The sequence below is a fragment of the Bubalus kerabau genome, chromosome 16 (assembly GCF_029407905.1).
Source record: "Bubalus kerabau isolate K-KA32 ecotype Philippines breed swamp buffalo chromosome 16, PCC_UOA_SB_1v2, whole genome shotgun sequence".
Taxonomy (NCBI): Eukaryota; Metazoa; Chordata; class Mammalia; order Artiodactyla; family Bovidae; genus Bubalus; species Bubalus kerabau.
The window spans coordinates 65,569,152-65,584,868 of NC_073639.1; the positions used below are offsets into that span (position 1 = coordinate 65,569,152).

The following is a 15,717-nucleotide window of genomic DNA, read 5'->3' on the forward strand; positions in this document are numbered from 1 at the left end:
AACATTGCAAAGCAAATATACTCTAATTAAAAAGTAAAATAAATATCCTGAAAAAAATTAGGTGGCTCTAAATGTCTTCTCATGGCCACAAACCTAAGATATATTGTTAAGGAAAAAGGCAAGTTCCAGATATATTTGAAAAGATATTTCTTATACTGTAAATGATGATGTTTGCATATATATGTACACTAAATGTATGTATATGGGGCTTCCCAGGTGGCGCCAGGTAAAGACCCTGTCTGCCAGTGCAGGAGACTAAGAGATGTGGGTTCGATCTCTGGGTCAGAAAGATCCCCTGGAGGAGGGCATGGCAACCCACTCCAGTACTCTTGCCTGGAGAATCCCATGGACAGAGGAGCCTGGCAGGCTACAGTCCATGGGGTTGCAAAGAGTTGGACATGACTGAAGCAACTAAACCACCACCACCATGTATGTATATAATGAATATACACACACTCACAGAAGGAAAAAAGAGACCCAGGCTGAGGAAGGGACGGACATTTAAAGGCAGCTTTGTTTTCTCAGTAATTCTTCACAAGAAGAATATACTCATTTATTGAGTGCTAAGTGGCTTCAGTCATGTCCCACTCTTTGCATCCCCATGGACTGTAGCCTGCCAGGCTCCTCTGTCCATGGGATTTTCCAGGCAAGAATACTGGAATGGGTTGCCATGCCCTCCTCATTAATGCATTTTAATACATTATAGAAGAATATGAAGTGGCATCAGTATGTTGTTAAGTGAAGCTGGCTGATTATTCAATAGGATAGTCCATTCTTATAAACATTTTAAAAAATACTTAACTTTATTTAAAAAAATACTTTTGCAATCACACACACACAAATACACACGCTAAACCCAGATGTCAAGACGCCAAGATGTTAACAGTTTCACTTATCTGTACTTTCAAAAATGTCTACTTGAAATAGATAACATCTTTTAGAAGTAAAACTACCCTGAGATGTTTTAAGGCATAGCTCCTGGGGATCACGCGTGCTTGTCTGCCCAGCCATGGCCTGTCTCCGCCCTCCCACCCAGCAGGCACCTGAGGGTCTTCCTTTGCATGTCCTCGTCTGTGATGCCATGGTAGACCAGAGTTTCGTTCCAGATGGGGTTTCTGGTGTTCCGCAGGGTTTTTGTACGAAGCTTGTTGGACTAGAACCCAGAGAGATGGACAGACAGACACCTGCCTCAGTGGGGAGCCAGTCCTGCAGCCACATCCCCTGGGCCCGTTTAGTGGCTGGGTGACTTAGGAGCCCACTCCCCTTAGGAGTGTCCAGGGCTCTGTTCTCCCAAGTGCGTGTTCTCGGGTCAGGCTCTAGGGTGCATCACCAACACTGGACAGTGGGCTACCCCTCCCTCCAGGCCCTCTCATTGACCTTTTCATAAAGGTTAGAAAGTTACAATGTCTTTCTTTGAGAAAAATGATTATTTCCAGGACAGAGAGGCAGAAATGAGAGTCACTCACTCCTAGGCAGTGAAGACATAATTTCTGGGGATATTGGGACGATTCTCTCAATTTCCCCAAATAGAATCCTCCATGCTGGAAATTCCTTGGAAGGGACAAAATTTTTTATTTTACTCTAGGAGTGAGGCTAGAAATACACCTGGTGACAAGCCTAATTCATACTAACATGTATGACTGACTGGATTCTCTAGCAAAGCAGGTTTGGATTTAGGAGTGGACAAAGGAGAGAGTGTCAAGGAGAAGCAAATGTCACTTGGAATAGAAGGAGTAGTGGCCAGCTAGTTTGGCCATGGCCAGATGGGACTGTCTTTTCTTCACTTGATCTTAGCCTAAAGGCTGAGAAGCAATGGGACTGTCTTTTCTTGATCTAAACACAAAAAAGAGTGAGATAAAGTGTGTGTGGGGGTGTGTGTGTATGCCTGCACACATGTATGTGTGTCCTTTTTTGTCTTATGGGGCATTTGATACTTACAGAAATTTTTGAAAAGGCGTTTTCCTAAGATCACGTGTATAGTAGATACCAAGTATATAGTCAGCTTTGTTTTTAGGACATTCATGTCAAATGAACACAAAGCAAAAAATAAAACTCAAGAAGGCACACTTTCATTTCCAGCCTTGTGTTCTGAGGGGGTCAATCCAAAGAAAGGAGAATTAATCCCACTTTTCCTCCCCAGAGCAAAATAATGATCAGCAGGTGAGGTGGAATGGGAGAGAAAGGTAGGAGGGACGGGGGCCCATTTTCTCTTAATGATAGAATATTTTCTCAAGTTATCTGGAGAGAGTTGTTCATCCCTGTTGAGAGATGTTTGGCTGAGGCACAAAATGGGTGGGGGAGATGACCATGGTCAGCACTGGGGAGTCACTATAGCTGTTTGAGCAGGTCAGGGCATAACCATGGCATCTGCTTGTCTACTGGATCCCTGGTTTCTGAGTTGGAGAAATGAGCAGAGCCCCTGCCTCTTGAAGGAGGATGGCTCTGGCCCATGCCTTACCCCGTGCAAGGACTTTGCCAATCAGGGAAGTGGGGGCTTGGGGGCAGATATGGCTATTTTAGGCTCTGAGCTGGGAACCTTGGGTGCTTTCCAGAGCCCATGTGCCCGGCTTGCCGAGAGGCCCAGGCCATATGGTACCTTGCTGGCTCCCGGCAGGAGGTGCAGCTTAACGTAGGGATCAGCCAAGCCGTTCGAATCCATGGGCTTCAGTCCCTGTAAGAAAGAAGGCAATGGTGTGAGGGCCTGGGGAGGGCTTACTCAGCTATCAAAGGCAATGTGCAGTTATCGGTCCACCCTGTGTGCTTCCTCCTCTGAAGAAAGAGAAAGGAAATACAGCATCTCAGAATGAGCACTGGAATCAGGCAGATGAGGTTTAAAGCCTGGTCATGCCATTTACTGGCTGTGTGATCTTAGGCAAGTGTCTTAACCTCTCTGAGCCTCATTTTCCTCACCTGTCAAATGGGATGTGTCATGGACTAGTAAGCTCTAAATGCATTCCCGCTTGTAAAGTGTTTGGCACAGTGCCTGGCACACTGAAAGTGCTCCATCAAGGTTGGATTGTTATTGCTGAGATGGAAGGACATGTCCCAGAATGGGTGGGAGAGGAGAAAAGGCTAGGGAGAGGAAGCTTGCATTCTGGCCCTGGCCTCTTCACTCGCTTCTGAGACCTCAGTCTCTCCATCCATGTGATGGAGATCACAGTCTCTGTCTGGTCCCTTTTAGAGCTGACATGGGGCTCAAATAAACCATAGGGAAAGGAGTCTGTCTGGGATAGGAGTTAAGTTGGGCTTGTTAGTATGAGCAATTCCAAAATTCCTGGGGCTCAGGTACATTTTGTCTACTCCCTAGGCCCTGGCTGGGGAGGTGTCTTATCTCTGGGCTCCCACGGTCTCCTTTTAGAGCACTAATATCCAATCTCATGTGTTTCATCCTGTGATCTCTGGGAACCTCAGTTTCCCCATCTGTTCAATGGGGCTGATCACAGCCAATGCTTCATGGGATTCTTGGAGGAGTTAAGGAGCTCTCATTTGTGAAGGTTGAGCTCTGGTCCTGGCATAAGTTAAGTATGATCAGTGTTTGTTAGTACTATATGGGGACAGGAGGCCACAAAGTAGGGTGCAAGGGGTAAATCTGGCCGGGGAGCCTAGTGGGTAAGAGCATAGGCTTTTGAGCTGGACAACATTGGTTCAAATCCCAGCTCCACTTCTTCCTGGCTCTGTGACCGGAGCAAGTGTCTCAATTTCCTCATCTATAGAATGGGAATGATGATGGAACCTTCCTCATAGGTTTGTTGTGAAGATTAAATGGGACAAAATAATCTGTAGAAAGCCCCAGAGGGTGAATAATACTCGTGTGTGCAGGAGTGCTCAGCGACTCAGTTATGTCCAACTTTTTGCAACATGGACTGTAGCCTACCAGACTCCTCTGTCTATGGGATTTCCCAGCAAAAATACTTGAGTGGGTTGTCATTTCCTTCTCCAGGGTATCTTCCTGACCCAGGGATGGAACCTGGGTTTCCTGTGTCTCCTGCACTGCAGCTGGATTCTTTACTGCTGAGTCATCAGGGAAGCCCGAATAATACTCAGGTGATGGTTTCTTATCCATTTCTAGAACAAAGTTTATGAGAGCACAGCCTATTCTCGCTCATTCTAACATTCTCCAGCATTAGGGCAGTTCCTGGTACACAGTAGCTATTTAATAAGCATTTCTGGAATGTCTGCTTGGATTGTGAGTTTGCAAATCAGCAGATGTTGTGGTTTTCAAATTTAAATGGGAACATGTTGGTTTGGTAAACATACCAGTTTACCAAAGTTACTACCATTCCCTAACACTTTCCACATGCTTTTCTTGTCTCTATTACCAACCTAGCCCGTAAGTCATTAAGCCCCTGTCTCAAGGGGGCTGTCATGGTGTGGCTTTCTCCCATTTCTGAAGCTGGAGGCCATTACATCTGGATTCAAATCCAGCTCTATCCCTTACCAGTTGAGTAGCCTCAGGCTTTAACTTTCTAAGCCTCAGTTTTCCCATCTGTACAAAGGGGCTAATAATAATCTCTTCCTCAGAGGTTCCTGTGAAAATTAAAAAAGATAATGTAGGGCCTTACCTCACCGTGTTATTGGGGGTGGGGTGTAAGTGCATCTAAACACCTGCTGAAGAAGTGACCTGGGTCTGTTGATCTAGAAGTTGTGTTAAGCATTTCACACATCACTGATCATCCAAACTGGGACATTTTGTGAGTGGGAAGGAGAGTTCTTAAGTATTTTAGCAAGGCAACAGGCATAATGGGGACCATCTGTGCAAACTGGAATACCCAGCTACCTTCTGTATAATACTCACCATTGCCCTTATGGGAGAGGCTCTACTATTATCCCCAAGGCACAGAGAGGTTAAGTAACTTCCCCCAAGTCCCACAGCTAGGAGCAGGAGAGCTCGTGTTAGAACTCAGGAAGTCTGGTTCCTGAGCCTTGCTTGTTCTCTATAGACCAGACTTGGGGCAGGGGAGATCCTGGTTAGTTTTTAATATTTCCTGGGGTTGGCACTGGCATCATCCAGCTTTCCTCGGGGACTAGAGTGGAGTCGGCTCACTGCCCCTGAAACCTGCAGTGTAGAGATGCTCTTCCAACCTGGTCTGCCCTTCCCACCCCCCCAGAAGGCCAGATGACTGTCCTTGTATCTGCAACAACAGGGCTTCCCAGGTGGCTCAGTAGTAAAGTATCTGCCTGCCAATGCAGGAGCCACAGGACATGTGGGTTCGATCTTTGGGTTCGGAAGATCCCCTGGAGTAGGAAATGGGAACCTACTCCAGTATTCTTGCCTGGGAAATCCCATGGACAGAGGAGCCTGGTGGGCTATAGTTCATAGGGCTGCAAAGAGTCAGACACGATTGAGGTAATTTAGCGCACCCGATCTGCAACAATAGGCCCCTGACTGTCTGCTACTCCCGCTTGACAGCCACATCTGTAGAAGGAGCTGTTCAGTGACTTGTCAGCTGTCAAGATCGGCTGTCACTGCCTCCCGGGTGACATCTCTGCAGTGCCCTCCAGCGGCTGTGGATGGGGCAGGTCTCAGCTCTGCCCTTGAAGCTTGGTTGCCTTCATTCCCAGGAGGCAGATACAGTTAAGTAAAACCCCTCCCGGACCATCCCCACAGCAAGTCCTCCCCGAAAGGAATTAGCCGTGGCCAGTTCCTGCGCTTTTCTCATTACTGTCACTGTCACGGACAGACAAGGCCATGAAGGAGACAGGCCTAATAACCCATGCCCTCCCCAAGTCCCCTAGAAATGCCAGAGCAGACTGAGCGGTCCCCAGCTTGGCCCCTCACCCACCTTGGCCTTCATGATGGTGCAGTGCAGGGAGCTGTTGTCCTGGTCATAGAGAAGGCTGAACTCCAGGGCACCCAGGGTGGCTGAAGAGGACAGAGGCAGGCACCAAGAAGACACTCATTCAGTCGTTCAACAAACATTTCCTGACCACCAACCATGTGCCCAGTCTGGGATAGGCATTGAGCCTACAGGGCAGAGGAAGACTTATCTGGACTTCTCATCCTCATAGACCCTCCTCTTCCTTGGAGCCCTCGGCACACCTATGATCAGTTAATCATTTGTGCAATTGCCTAGTTAATGACTTCTATCTGCTAGGCTGAGAACCCCATGAGGGTAAGGCTGTGACTGTCTTGTTCACTGTTATGTTCCCACTGGGCACAGCACAGGGCACACAGTTGGCACTCACTTACTTGCCGAAGGAATAAATGAGTCTTAGCATTTGCTGTTGCCTGTGTCTAGAATGCACTTCCTCTAGATCCTCCTGTGGCTGGTGACTTCTCATTATCCACTTCTCAGTTTAAATTAAATGCTACCTCCTTAGAGAAGCCCTCTCTGATTGCTCCATCTAAAGCAGCTACCTACTTGGTCATTTCACCCTATTTTACTTCCTTCACCATGCTCTGTCTCTGTTTGAAATCAACTCATTGGTACATTATGTGTCTTTCCACTAGAATGCTATTTCCATTAGATCAGCCATCTTGTCTGTCTGTTTTTTTTTTTTTTTTTTTTGCCACAGTATCCTTAGCACTTATAATAGTTTAGGGGCACCTAGTCGGTGCTCAATAAATACTTGTCAATACAGAGATGAGTGAGGGAGGGAGCCAAATACAGAGACAGGCTTGTTATAAATCATCAAGGACATCTCCTATTAGGGACATACATAGGCTGGGAGGGATAGTCTAGGCTTGGCAGGTCAGGAAGAGACACTTTAGGTGGATGGAAGGAGCAGTGGTCACTGCTCTGGGCAGAGGGGCCAGGATTCCGAGAGCCAAAAGGTGGGATAGACATGGCGCCTTTCCAGAGCAGAAGCAGCCTGTGGCCGACAGCTGAGACTCCTTTCCCCCAAGCCTGCAGCCCCGCGGCCCCTGGGGGAGACAGGACGGCTGATATTTCCTCCAGGTCTGGCCTCCGATCTGTTGCAGCATTGACGCTGACCGTCGGCCCCTCCACTCACTGTCCATGTGAACTAGGACAAGCCCTTGAACCTCTCCGAGATCCCATCTCCCTATCTGTGAAATTGGAATCAGAAAAGTGACTATTCCTAGACTCACTGGGATAGTTAAAGTGAGCACATGCACGTAACACACTTAGAAAAGTGCCTGGCACAAAAGAAGAGCCCAGCAAGTGTGGACTATAACTATTATTACTTCTGATGCGCATGTTGCATAATAATAATTCCTCATGGGTGTTTTGTACTATATAAAATGATTTTTGGTTTTTGATGCCCTTTCTCAGGAGGTACCTCAGTTTACCCTGTACTTGTACTTTGTACTATATAAAATGTTTTGTGTGTGTTTTGTACTATATAAAATGATTTCTGGTTTTCGATGTCCTTTCTCAGGAGGTAACTAAGTTTACCCTCCCCTCAGCCCCGCATGGGAGGCAGTATTTACTCTCCTTTTTACAATGAGGAGAGATAACCTGAAGGGCCAAAGCCATTCCACCGATTACAGCCATTGGTCCATTTCTTTGGAGCAGGTCCAGTCTCCCCGTCTGACCAGCGGTTCTTGGAATGTCCCTCCAACCCCATAATGTGAATCAGGTCCAGACACGACCCATCTGTGCTTCCTTCCAGCTCACAAGGGCCACACCAGCTCTCCCCTGCAGCACTCAGCCACACCCAGGAGAAGTGCCACTGGGGTGTGTGTGTGTGTGTGTGTGTGTGTGTGTGTGTCCCCTTGGGACTCAAGCTTTGAGTGAGAGAAGCACAGAGTCGACACTTTATAAATCATCGTGTGGATGGATGCAAGAGGAAATACCAGAAAATTTTAAATCATGGTTAAAAAAAATGACTTTTAGAAGACACACTAAAGAGTGGGAAACCATTAAAACGCATGCCTCTTTGTATACACCTAGGAGTGGAATTGCTGGGTCATATGATAATTCTAGGAAATCACCCAGCAGAACATTGTGAATGTAGTTGAATTATACTCATAAAAAATGATGTAAAAGGTAACATTGATGTTATGTATGTTTTACAATGATGAAAAAACCATATAGCACCTATACTTTAGAAAGCTGATGTCATTTTGTGAATTTAGTAACACAAATTTGTATTTTTATAACTTGGTTAATATGTTTATGGGGGGCTGGGATATACAGGGCTGTCCCCAGAGCCATTCCTGTTTCCCAGGGGGTGAGCACTGAAGCGACTTTTTCAGCCACCCCTCTGTTACGAGTCACCTACTTGCTTCATCCGAATCGTAGCTGTTGGCTTCCTCCTCGTCCTCCTCAGGGGGTGGGGGCTGACGGGCCGGGGCCACCACCGGCTGGGGAGCAGCCGCAGAGGCTTGGGTATAGGAGCCCGGGGGGTGGCCTGCTCGGTCCTCCCTGCTTCCACCTGCCGAGTAGCCTCCAATTCCCCCGGTTCTCTCCTCCCGGGGTTGGGCGGCGGCCCCTGTATAGTCAGGGTCACTGGGAGCCACCTCTGCAGGGGAGATGGGGAAAGGGTGAGAAAGAGGCAGCTGAGTCCCTGTGTTGGAACTCTAGCAACGACAACTGCTGCAGGGTTATGCGAGTGATGAGCACCAACCAGGTGCGTGTCAAGCTTTGCACCAGAATCACCCACTGCTCTGCAATGGGGGACTGTCACTTCCCTTGGACGGTGCGGGGGCACACATCACGCTGCTCCCCAGATCTCAGAATGTCGCCTTTGTCAAAGCCACCCAAGGAAGGTTTGCAAAAATGCAGGTTCCTGGGCCCCAGCTGGAATCTAAAGGCCCTGTGATGGGGCCTTAGAATCTATGCTTTATAACAAGCCCCGTGGGCTGGTTCAGATGGAGGCAAAACAGACCTCACTGAGAGCGCTCACTGGTGTGGGCTCTGAAGCCAGGCAGCCTGGGTTGGAATCTCAGCTGTGTGTCCTGGAGCAAGTGACTTGTCTCTGAGCCTTAGTTTCCTCATCCCCAAAATGGGGAATTTTAAGACCTGAACGTGCTCAAATAGTAGTTCAGTTCAGTCACTCATGAACCGCAGCACGCCAGGCTTCCCTGTCCATCACCAACCCCTGGAGCTTGCTCAAACTCATGTCCAATGAGTCAGTGATACCACCCAACCATCTCATCCTCTGTCATCCCCTTCTCCTCCCGCCTTCAATCTTTCCCAACATCAGGGTCTTTTCCAATGAGTCAGTTCTTTGCATTTGGTGGCCAAAGTATTGGAGCTTCAGCTTCAGCATCAGTCCTTCTGATGAATATTCAGGACTGATATCCGCAGTCCTAGGGACTCTCAAGAGTTTTCTCCAACACCACAGTTCAAAAGCATCAGTTCTTCGGTGCTCAGCTTTCTTTATAGTCCAACTCTCACATCCATACATGACCACTGGAAAAACCATAGCCTTGACTAGATGGACCTTTGTTGACAAAGTAATAGCTATCATTTAAACATTTTTTTTTCTAATATATGCACAGGAGGCTCAGTGGTAAAGAATCCACCTGCCAATGCAGGCGATGCAGGAGACACGGGTTCGATCCCTGGGTCAGGAAGATCCCCTGGAGGAGGAAATGGCAACCCATTCCAGGATTCTTGCCTGAGAAACCCAAGGACAGAGGGGCCTGGTGGGCTACAGTCCACGGGGTCACAAAGAGTCGGACACGACTGAGGAACTGAGCCCATCGCACAGTACCTGGTGCATTAGCAAGCAGTGAACATGTTGTATTGATTGGGGCTGTTACATATATACCATGCAATAATCACTGTCACTTGGAGTGATCTTGCCAAAAAAGAAAGAAGTTTGGAGCAGAGAAGGCGACATCACTTGAGTGTTTGCCCCAAGCACTGCCCTGCCTCCACTTCACAGGTGTAAACACAGGCCCAGGGGCTGCAGGTGATGGTCAGAGGCCGAGTGCTAAGGTTTTCTATGTTTCGGTTTACTTAATCCTCACAACAAGTCTACGAGGTAGGTCTTTCTGTTATTCTCATTTTAGAGATGAGGAAACTGAGGCTCAGGGAAGGTAAGTGACTTACCTAGGGTCACACAGTTGGGAAGTGAAGAAGCAGTGATTTGAATCCAGGCAGCCTGTGCTCTTAACCACTGAATGTATTGTCATTTTCTGTCCATCGAATGTTAGTACGGACTCTCTAGAGTTTTAGAATTTGGGGGGTCCCTTAGAGATCATCAGCTAGGTCTCAGGATGCAGTATGGGCCAATGTCTTGTAGCCCCTGCTCTCTCTATCTCCGCCTCTGTCTCTGTCATTCTCTCTCTCTCTCAATTAGTGAAAGAGAGGTGGTCACCCACACAGGCACAAAAAGAAGTGAACACTTGCCTGGTCTCTGATCTGGAAAGCGTCCCGTTGGCCCCGGACTAGGTCTGCTGCCTCCTGGGGGTCCTGAGTGGGGCAAAGAGAGAAAGAAGCTTGGAACAGAGAAGGCGGCATCATTTGAGGGTTTGCTCCAAGCCCTCCTCATTTCACGGTGCAGACACAGGCCCAGGGGTGGTGGATGATGTGCAGAGGTATCCAGGGTGCAGGAACAGTCCCACTGCAGGGATCCTGGGGCTGGACAGGCCTAGCTTCAAGCCCCAGTCCTTCCCTCCTGAATCTCAGCTTCCTCCCCACTTCCTCCCATCACCAGCGCGGTTGGTGATACCTGCTCTTCACGTTTTGCTGGCTGTTATGAGGTCAATGAACTAATGAAATAAGAATCACTTGCAAGGTAACAGGCGAGTCCATGCTTTGTGTCCACCATTATTACCGGGTCATTACCAGTCCAGAGGATTCTCTACATTTCCAAAGCTTGGGATGTGGGAGAGAGCCACAGGTTTGGGGCATGAAATAAAAATAACATTCAATGACACAGTGAGAAAGCCATTCTGGGCTCCATTGGTTCGATACTGATCCCATCATGGGAAAAGTCTTACTGCGGTGCTACTTTTCTTTAACACTTCTCTATGTCTTTAGCACGTCTTTATAAGTGTCCCTTTTGAAAAAGCAAAAGAGGACAGGCCTCAGGCTCCAAACCTTCAGTAGGCCAGTGCACTGAGAATATCACTGCGCTCTTTTATCTTCAGTACATTAATCTTTTAAAGATTTATTTAATTTATAAATTAAATTATAATTTAATATAGGCTGTGCTAGGTCTTTGTTGCTGTGTGTGAGCTTTCTCTAGTTGTGGTGAGTGGGGTCTACTCTTCATTGCTGTTCGCAGGCTTTTTATTGCTGGGTGTCTCTTGTTGCAGAGCACGGGCTTTAGGCACACAGGCTCAGTAGTTGTGGTACATCGATTTATTTGCCCCATGGCATGTGGGATCTTCCCAGAACAAGGATCAAACCCATGTCCCCTTTCATTGGCAGGCAGACTCCTAACCACTAGACCACCAGAGAAGACCCAGTATACTAATTTTTATAATAGCTTCCACAATAGGTTGAATTGCATTTCCCCAAAGATGTTCAAGTCCAAACTCCCAGTCCCTGTGAATGTGAATATTTAGGGAGAGGGTCTTTGCAGATGACCAAGTTAAGACGCAGTCATTAGGCTGGGCCCTAATCTGATATGACTATTCCCTTATAACAAGGGGAAATTTGGACACACAGGACCCAAGCATGGAAGGAGGATGATGTGAAGCTCCCTCTACAAGCCAAGGAATGCCTGAGGCTCCCAGAAGCGAGGGGAGAGGATGGGACACATTCTCTCTCACAGCTCATGGAAGGAACCAACCCTGGTAACATCTTGATTTTGGACTTTTGGCCTCTAGAACTGGGCCACAATACATTTCTTTTATTCTAAGCCACCCAGCTTGTGATATTTGCTATGATTGCCCTTTGTGCTGTTTAGTCACTAAGTTGTGTCCTATTCTTTGAGACTCCATGGACTGCAGCACTTCGGGCCTCCCTGTATTTCACTATCTCCCGGAGTTCACCCAAACCCACGTCCATTGAGTCAGTAATGCCATCCAGCCATCTCATCCTCTGTCGTCCCCTTCTCCTCCTGCCTTCAATCTTTCCCAGCATCAAGGTCTTTTCCAATGAGCTGGCTCCTCACATCTGGTGGCCAAAGTATTGGAGCTCCAGCTGCAGCATCAGTCCTTCCAATGAATATTCATGACTGCCCTAGCAAACTATTAATAATACACTCTCTTTTTTCCTGGTATGGAATACTGGTTTCCCATTATTATAGGTTTCTTTTAAAATAACAAAATTTTTAAAATATTTTATTTATTTATTTGGCTGCACCAGGTCTTAGTTGAGCGTGTGGGATCTAATTCCCTGACCAGGGATTGAACCCAGCTCCCCTGCATTGGGAGCATGGAGTCTTAGCCATTGGACCACCAGGGAAGTACCTAAAATAACAGCTTTTTAAATGCACCTATTAGGAATTATTTCCATTCTTTTATACAAGCCAAATGTGCTCAAATTTTCTCATGTTACTTACCTCTTGCCACTATTTCTTCCTGAATCTCACATACCTGTCTGAGAACATGTGCCTTTTTGTTAAAGTCCAAGGTCCTTAAATTTTCCTTGAGAGAGAGTTTATGATAACAACTTCTCTCAGTTATGTTTTTAAAGGAGGTCAATTTGAAGCAAATGTTAAGGAAACAAGAGGGCAGATGGTAGACGTATGTGGTGAGAATTGAGAGCGGAGTGACAGTACTGGAAGGTGGAACACACTGGGGGATGAAGTACTGGCACTTCTTGCGTTTAGGTGGATATGATGCTACCCACCCCCTCCCACCCATGCTGGGCTCCCAGCCTCATTCTATTCTAGTACTACTCATTCTAAGGGTCTTGAAAGAGTTTAGAGTTTGGCAGTGGCTGCAGCTTTGCAGAAAGCCCAGCGGATTCTGCAAGCAAAAGTGGGAGGTATTGCGGTCACAGCTGAGTGATGACCTGGGTGGGCAAGTGGGTGGCAGGTACCTGGTTGCCCAGGCTGGGGAGGTGCCGGGCTCTGCATTGAGGCCGGGGCAGGTCTAGAAGCCTGGACTGAGTTGGTCCGTCTCAAACCTGAAGGGGAAAGAAAAGAGCCTGTCATGTTACACACACACACACACAGACACACACACACATAGACACACACACACACGCAGTCAAAGCAGGAAGAAGCTTGGGATTGGTGAGCTGGCATAAGGTATGGTCCTCTGGGTATGAACTGGAGGTAGCTCCCTGACATTCTTGGCTCTTTCAGACCTTCTACTCCTCCCCTCAGTGTGTTCTCTCCTTTCAGTACTTAGATCACCCTGAGCAAGTCACAGCAGCAACGTGGGTATTGAAAAGCCCAGGTTCTGTGATGTTGCTCCCAACATCTATGACTTTGCACAAATGACCTGTCCTCTCTGGGCCTCAGTCTCCTCATCTGTCAAATGGGATAACAGTACCTAGCTCACAAGGTTGTGGTGGAGACACATAATGATACGATACATGCAAAGTGCTCAGAACGGTGCCTGGCATGTAGTAAACACTCAACATCTGGTAGATTTTAAAAATCAATTCGGAATTTATTTTGGTACTTGTGTCAAGCAGATTTCTTTTTTTTTTTTTTTGTCGCACCTTGTGGCATATGGGATCTTAGTTCCCAAACCAGGGATCAAACCCGTGCCCCTCCTACAGTGAAAGCGTTGAGTCTTAACCCCTGGATGGCTAAGTAAGTCCTGAAAGACTGTTCTTATCTTCATGAGGACTTAGTTTTGCATCCCAGATTTTCCTTTTATAAGCTGTGTGTCTTTGGGCTGGTCACTCACCCTCACTGAACGTCAGATGCTTCATGCAGGCAATAACTCTACCCACTTGATAACAATGGGCTGATGGCTTATTTATAAGAACTTATTTAATTTCACACCCTGTGAGGTAGGTGCTTTATGAGCTCCATTTTACAAATGGGTAAACTGAGGCACAGAAGGGTTAAGGAGCCCACCTAATGTCTCCTGATTAGTTAGCAGCAGAGCCAGGGTTTGAAGTCAGGTGTTTGATCTCCGGAGTCTACCTGAGACTTTTAGGCGCTACTGCCTCTTGCTGAGCTGCTGGGGGATCAAATGTGGATGATACACATAGCAGATCCTGATACCCAGAAGCTAAGACATTCCCTTGTCCTCGCTCACCTCACTGAGCTGGATCCTACTTTTCCTGAATTTACATCTTTTAAAAAAATGTATAACTTTTATTTCCAGAAATAAAAATGTATAGGCTTTATAGTAAATCCTTTTTTTTTTGGCTGCAGCCTGTGGCATGTGGGATCCTTGTTCTCCAACCCAGGATGAAACCCGTGTCTCCTGCATTGAAAGCATGGAGTCTTAAACACTGGACCACCAGGGAAATCCTGATTATTATGATTTTTTTTTTTTGCCCATGCTGAGTGGCTTGTGGGATCTTAGTTCCCTGACCAGGGATCAAACTCATGCTCCCTGAAATGGAAACTGTTGAGTCCTAACCTCTGGATCACCAAGTAAGTCCTGAATTGAAACCTTTTTCACAGGAGAGATGCTTGAATGCTCAGAACAGAAAGTACTTGGCCACCTCTGGCTGGGACTAACTAATCCCCAGGTCTTATCTCAGGGTCCTGCATTAGCACAGCTTGTTTGGTTGTTCATTTTGGTCTTTGTTCATCCATCCATTGACTCACCCACTCATTCAACAAGTGTTCACTGAATGTCTACCAATGGCCAATGAATAAACGGATAAAACACTGTCCTCCCCATTCCTTTTGATTCTCTTCCTCCAGGAAGCCTGTCCGAATTTGCCCAACTCTCTTACCTGCTGGGCTCTGGCTGGGGTCCCCAGCAGCCATGCCATGGCTCTGGTCCCAGCTGTCTGAGTCCCGGCCAGAGGAGCTCATTCGTGCCTCAGAGGCCCTGCGCACAGGAGGCCCGTAGCTTCCTCGCCCAGGAGCAGAAGTCATGTCAGGGCCTGGAAGGAAGGCATGAATTGAATGCAGAAAGGGCACCTGAGGAATGGGGGAAAGGACTCCTGTCCCCAGAGTAGAAGACAGAGTCAGCAGAACCCACCTGTCTTCTGACCTGGGCCCCTCCTGTCTTCAGTGTCACCTGCAGAGAGAGAGAAAAAATTGACAAGGGGTATGTATTTGATGTTTTTGAAGAGGCATCACTTAAGGAGCTCACAAAAGGGTCTGTCCACCATTCCTCAGAGCTAAAAAAAAAAAAATTTTAAATTTCCTCTCCCAACTTCCCCTCTAATGTAGAGACTGCCTACAATATCACATTATTTCCTTTGCAAATGAGTTGGGATCATCAGCTCTGTATTCTTTCTAGAATGTGCTTTGTTCACTTACTTTGATTTTCCTCAGGATTCATCAGGCATGCTCCAACCTCAAGCCCTTTGCAAGCGATATTCCCAAAGATTTTATGGGCACTTTTAACCACCTTGGTCAGTTTCTCCCAAATATCTCTTCAGACAGCCCTTCTCTGACCATTCTGCCCAACATGAAGCTTCTATCCCCTCTACCTGTTTCACTTCTCTTCCAGGCACCTATAAGTACCTGATATTTATTGTATTTGCATTAGCTGTTTGTTGAGCATCTGTTTGTCCCACTAAACTTTAATTGCATGAAAGCACGGATTTTATCAGCTTCATTCACTGACTCCCTAGGGCTTAGAACAGAGCCTGGAACTCACTAGGTGTTCAGTAATTGCTTGTTAAAAGAATATTGAAAGCTCATATCATGGGCATAATTCTAAATCTATTATGAAATATCATTATGTCTTAAAAAATGTACATGCCTTAATTTAAAAATATTTCATTGCTTAAAAAATGCCAAAACAATTGCCATGGT

At 46.9% G+C, this 15,717-nt stretch overlaps 1 protein-coding gene across 1 annotated transcript in view; it reads right to left on the reverse strand.

The window, feature by feature from the left end:
* Positions 1 to 15,717, reverse strand: part of RPH3A (rabphilin 3A) — a 66,158-nt gene that overhangs the window by 9,775 nt on the left and 40,666 nt on the right. The window contains exons 8-15 of the mRNA XM_055549707.1: positions 14,933 to 14,971; positions 14,682 to 14,834; positions 12,852 to 12,938; positions 10,266 to 10,328; positions 8,188 to 8,427; positions 5,784 to 5,863; positions 2,597 to 2,671; positions 1,044 to 1,153 (exon numbers count right to left, since the gene is read on the reverse strand). Of these exons, the coding sequence (XP_055405682.1) occupies positions 1,044 to 1,153; positions 2,597 to 2,671; positions 5,784 to 5,863; positions 8,188 to 8,427; positions 10,266 to 10,328; positions 12,852 to 12,938; positions 14,682 to 14,834; positions 14,933 to 14,971 (847 nt within the window). The remainder of the gene's footprint in view (positions 1 to 1,043; positions 1,154 to 2,596; positions 2,672 to 5,783; positions 5,864 to 8,187; positions 8,428 to 10,265; positions 10,329 to 12,851; positions 12,939 to 14,681; positions 14,835 to 14,932; positions 14,972 to 15,717) is intronic.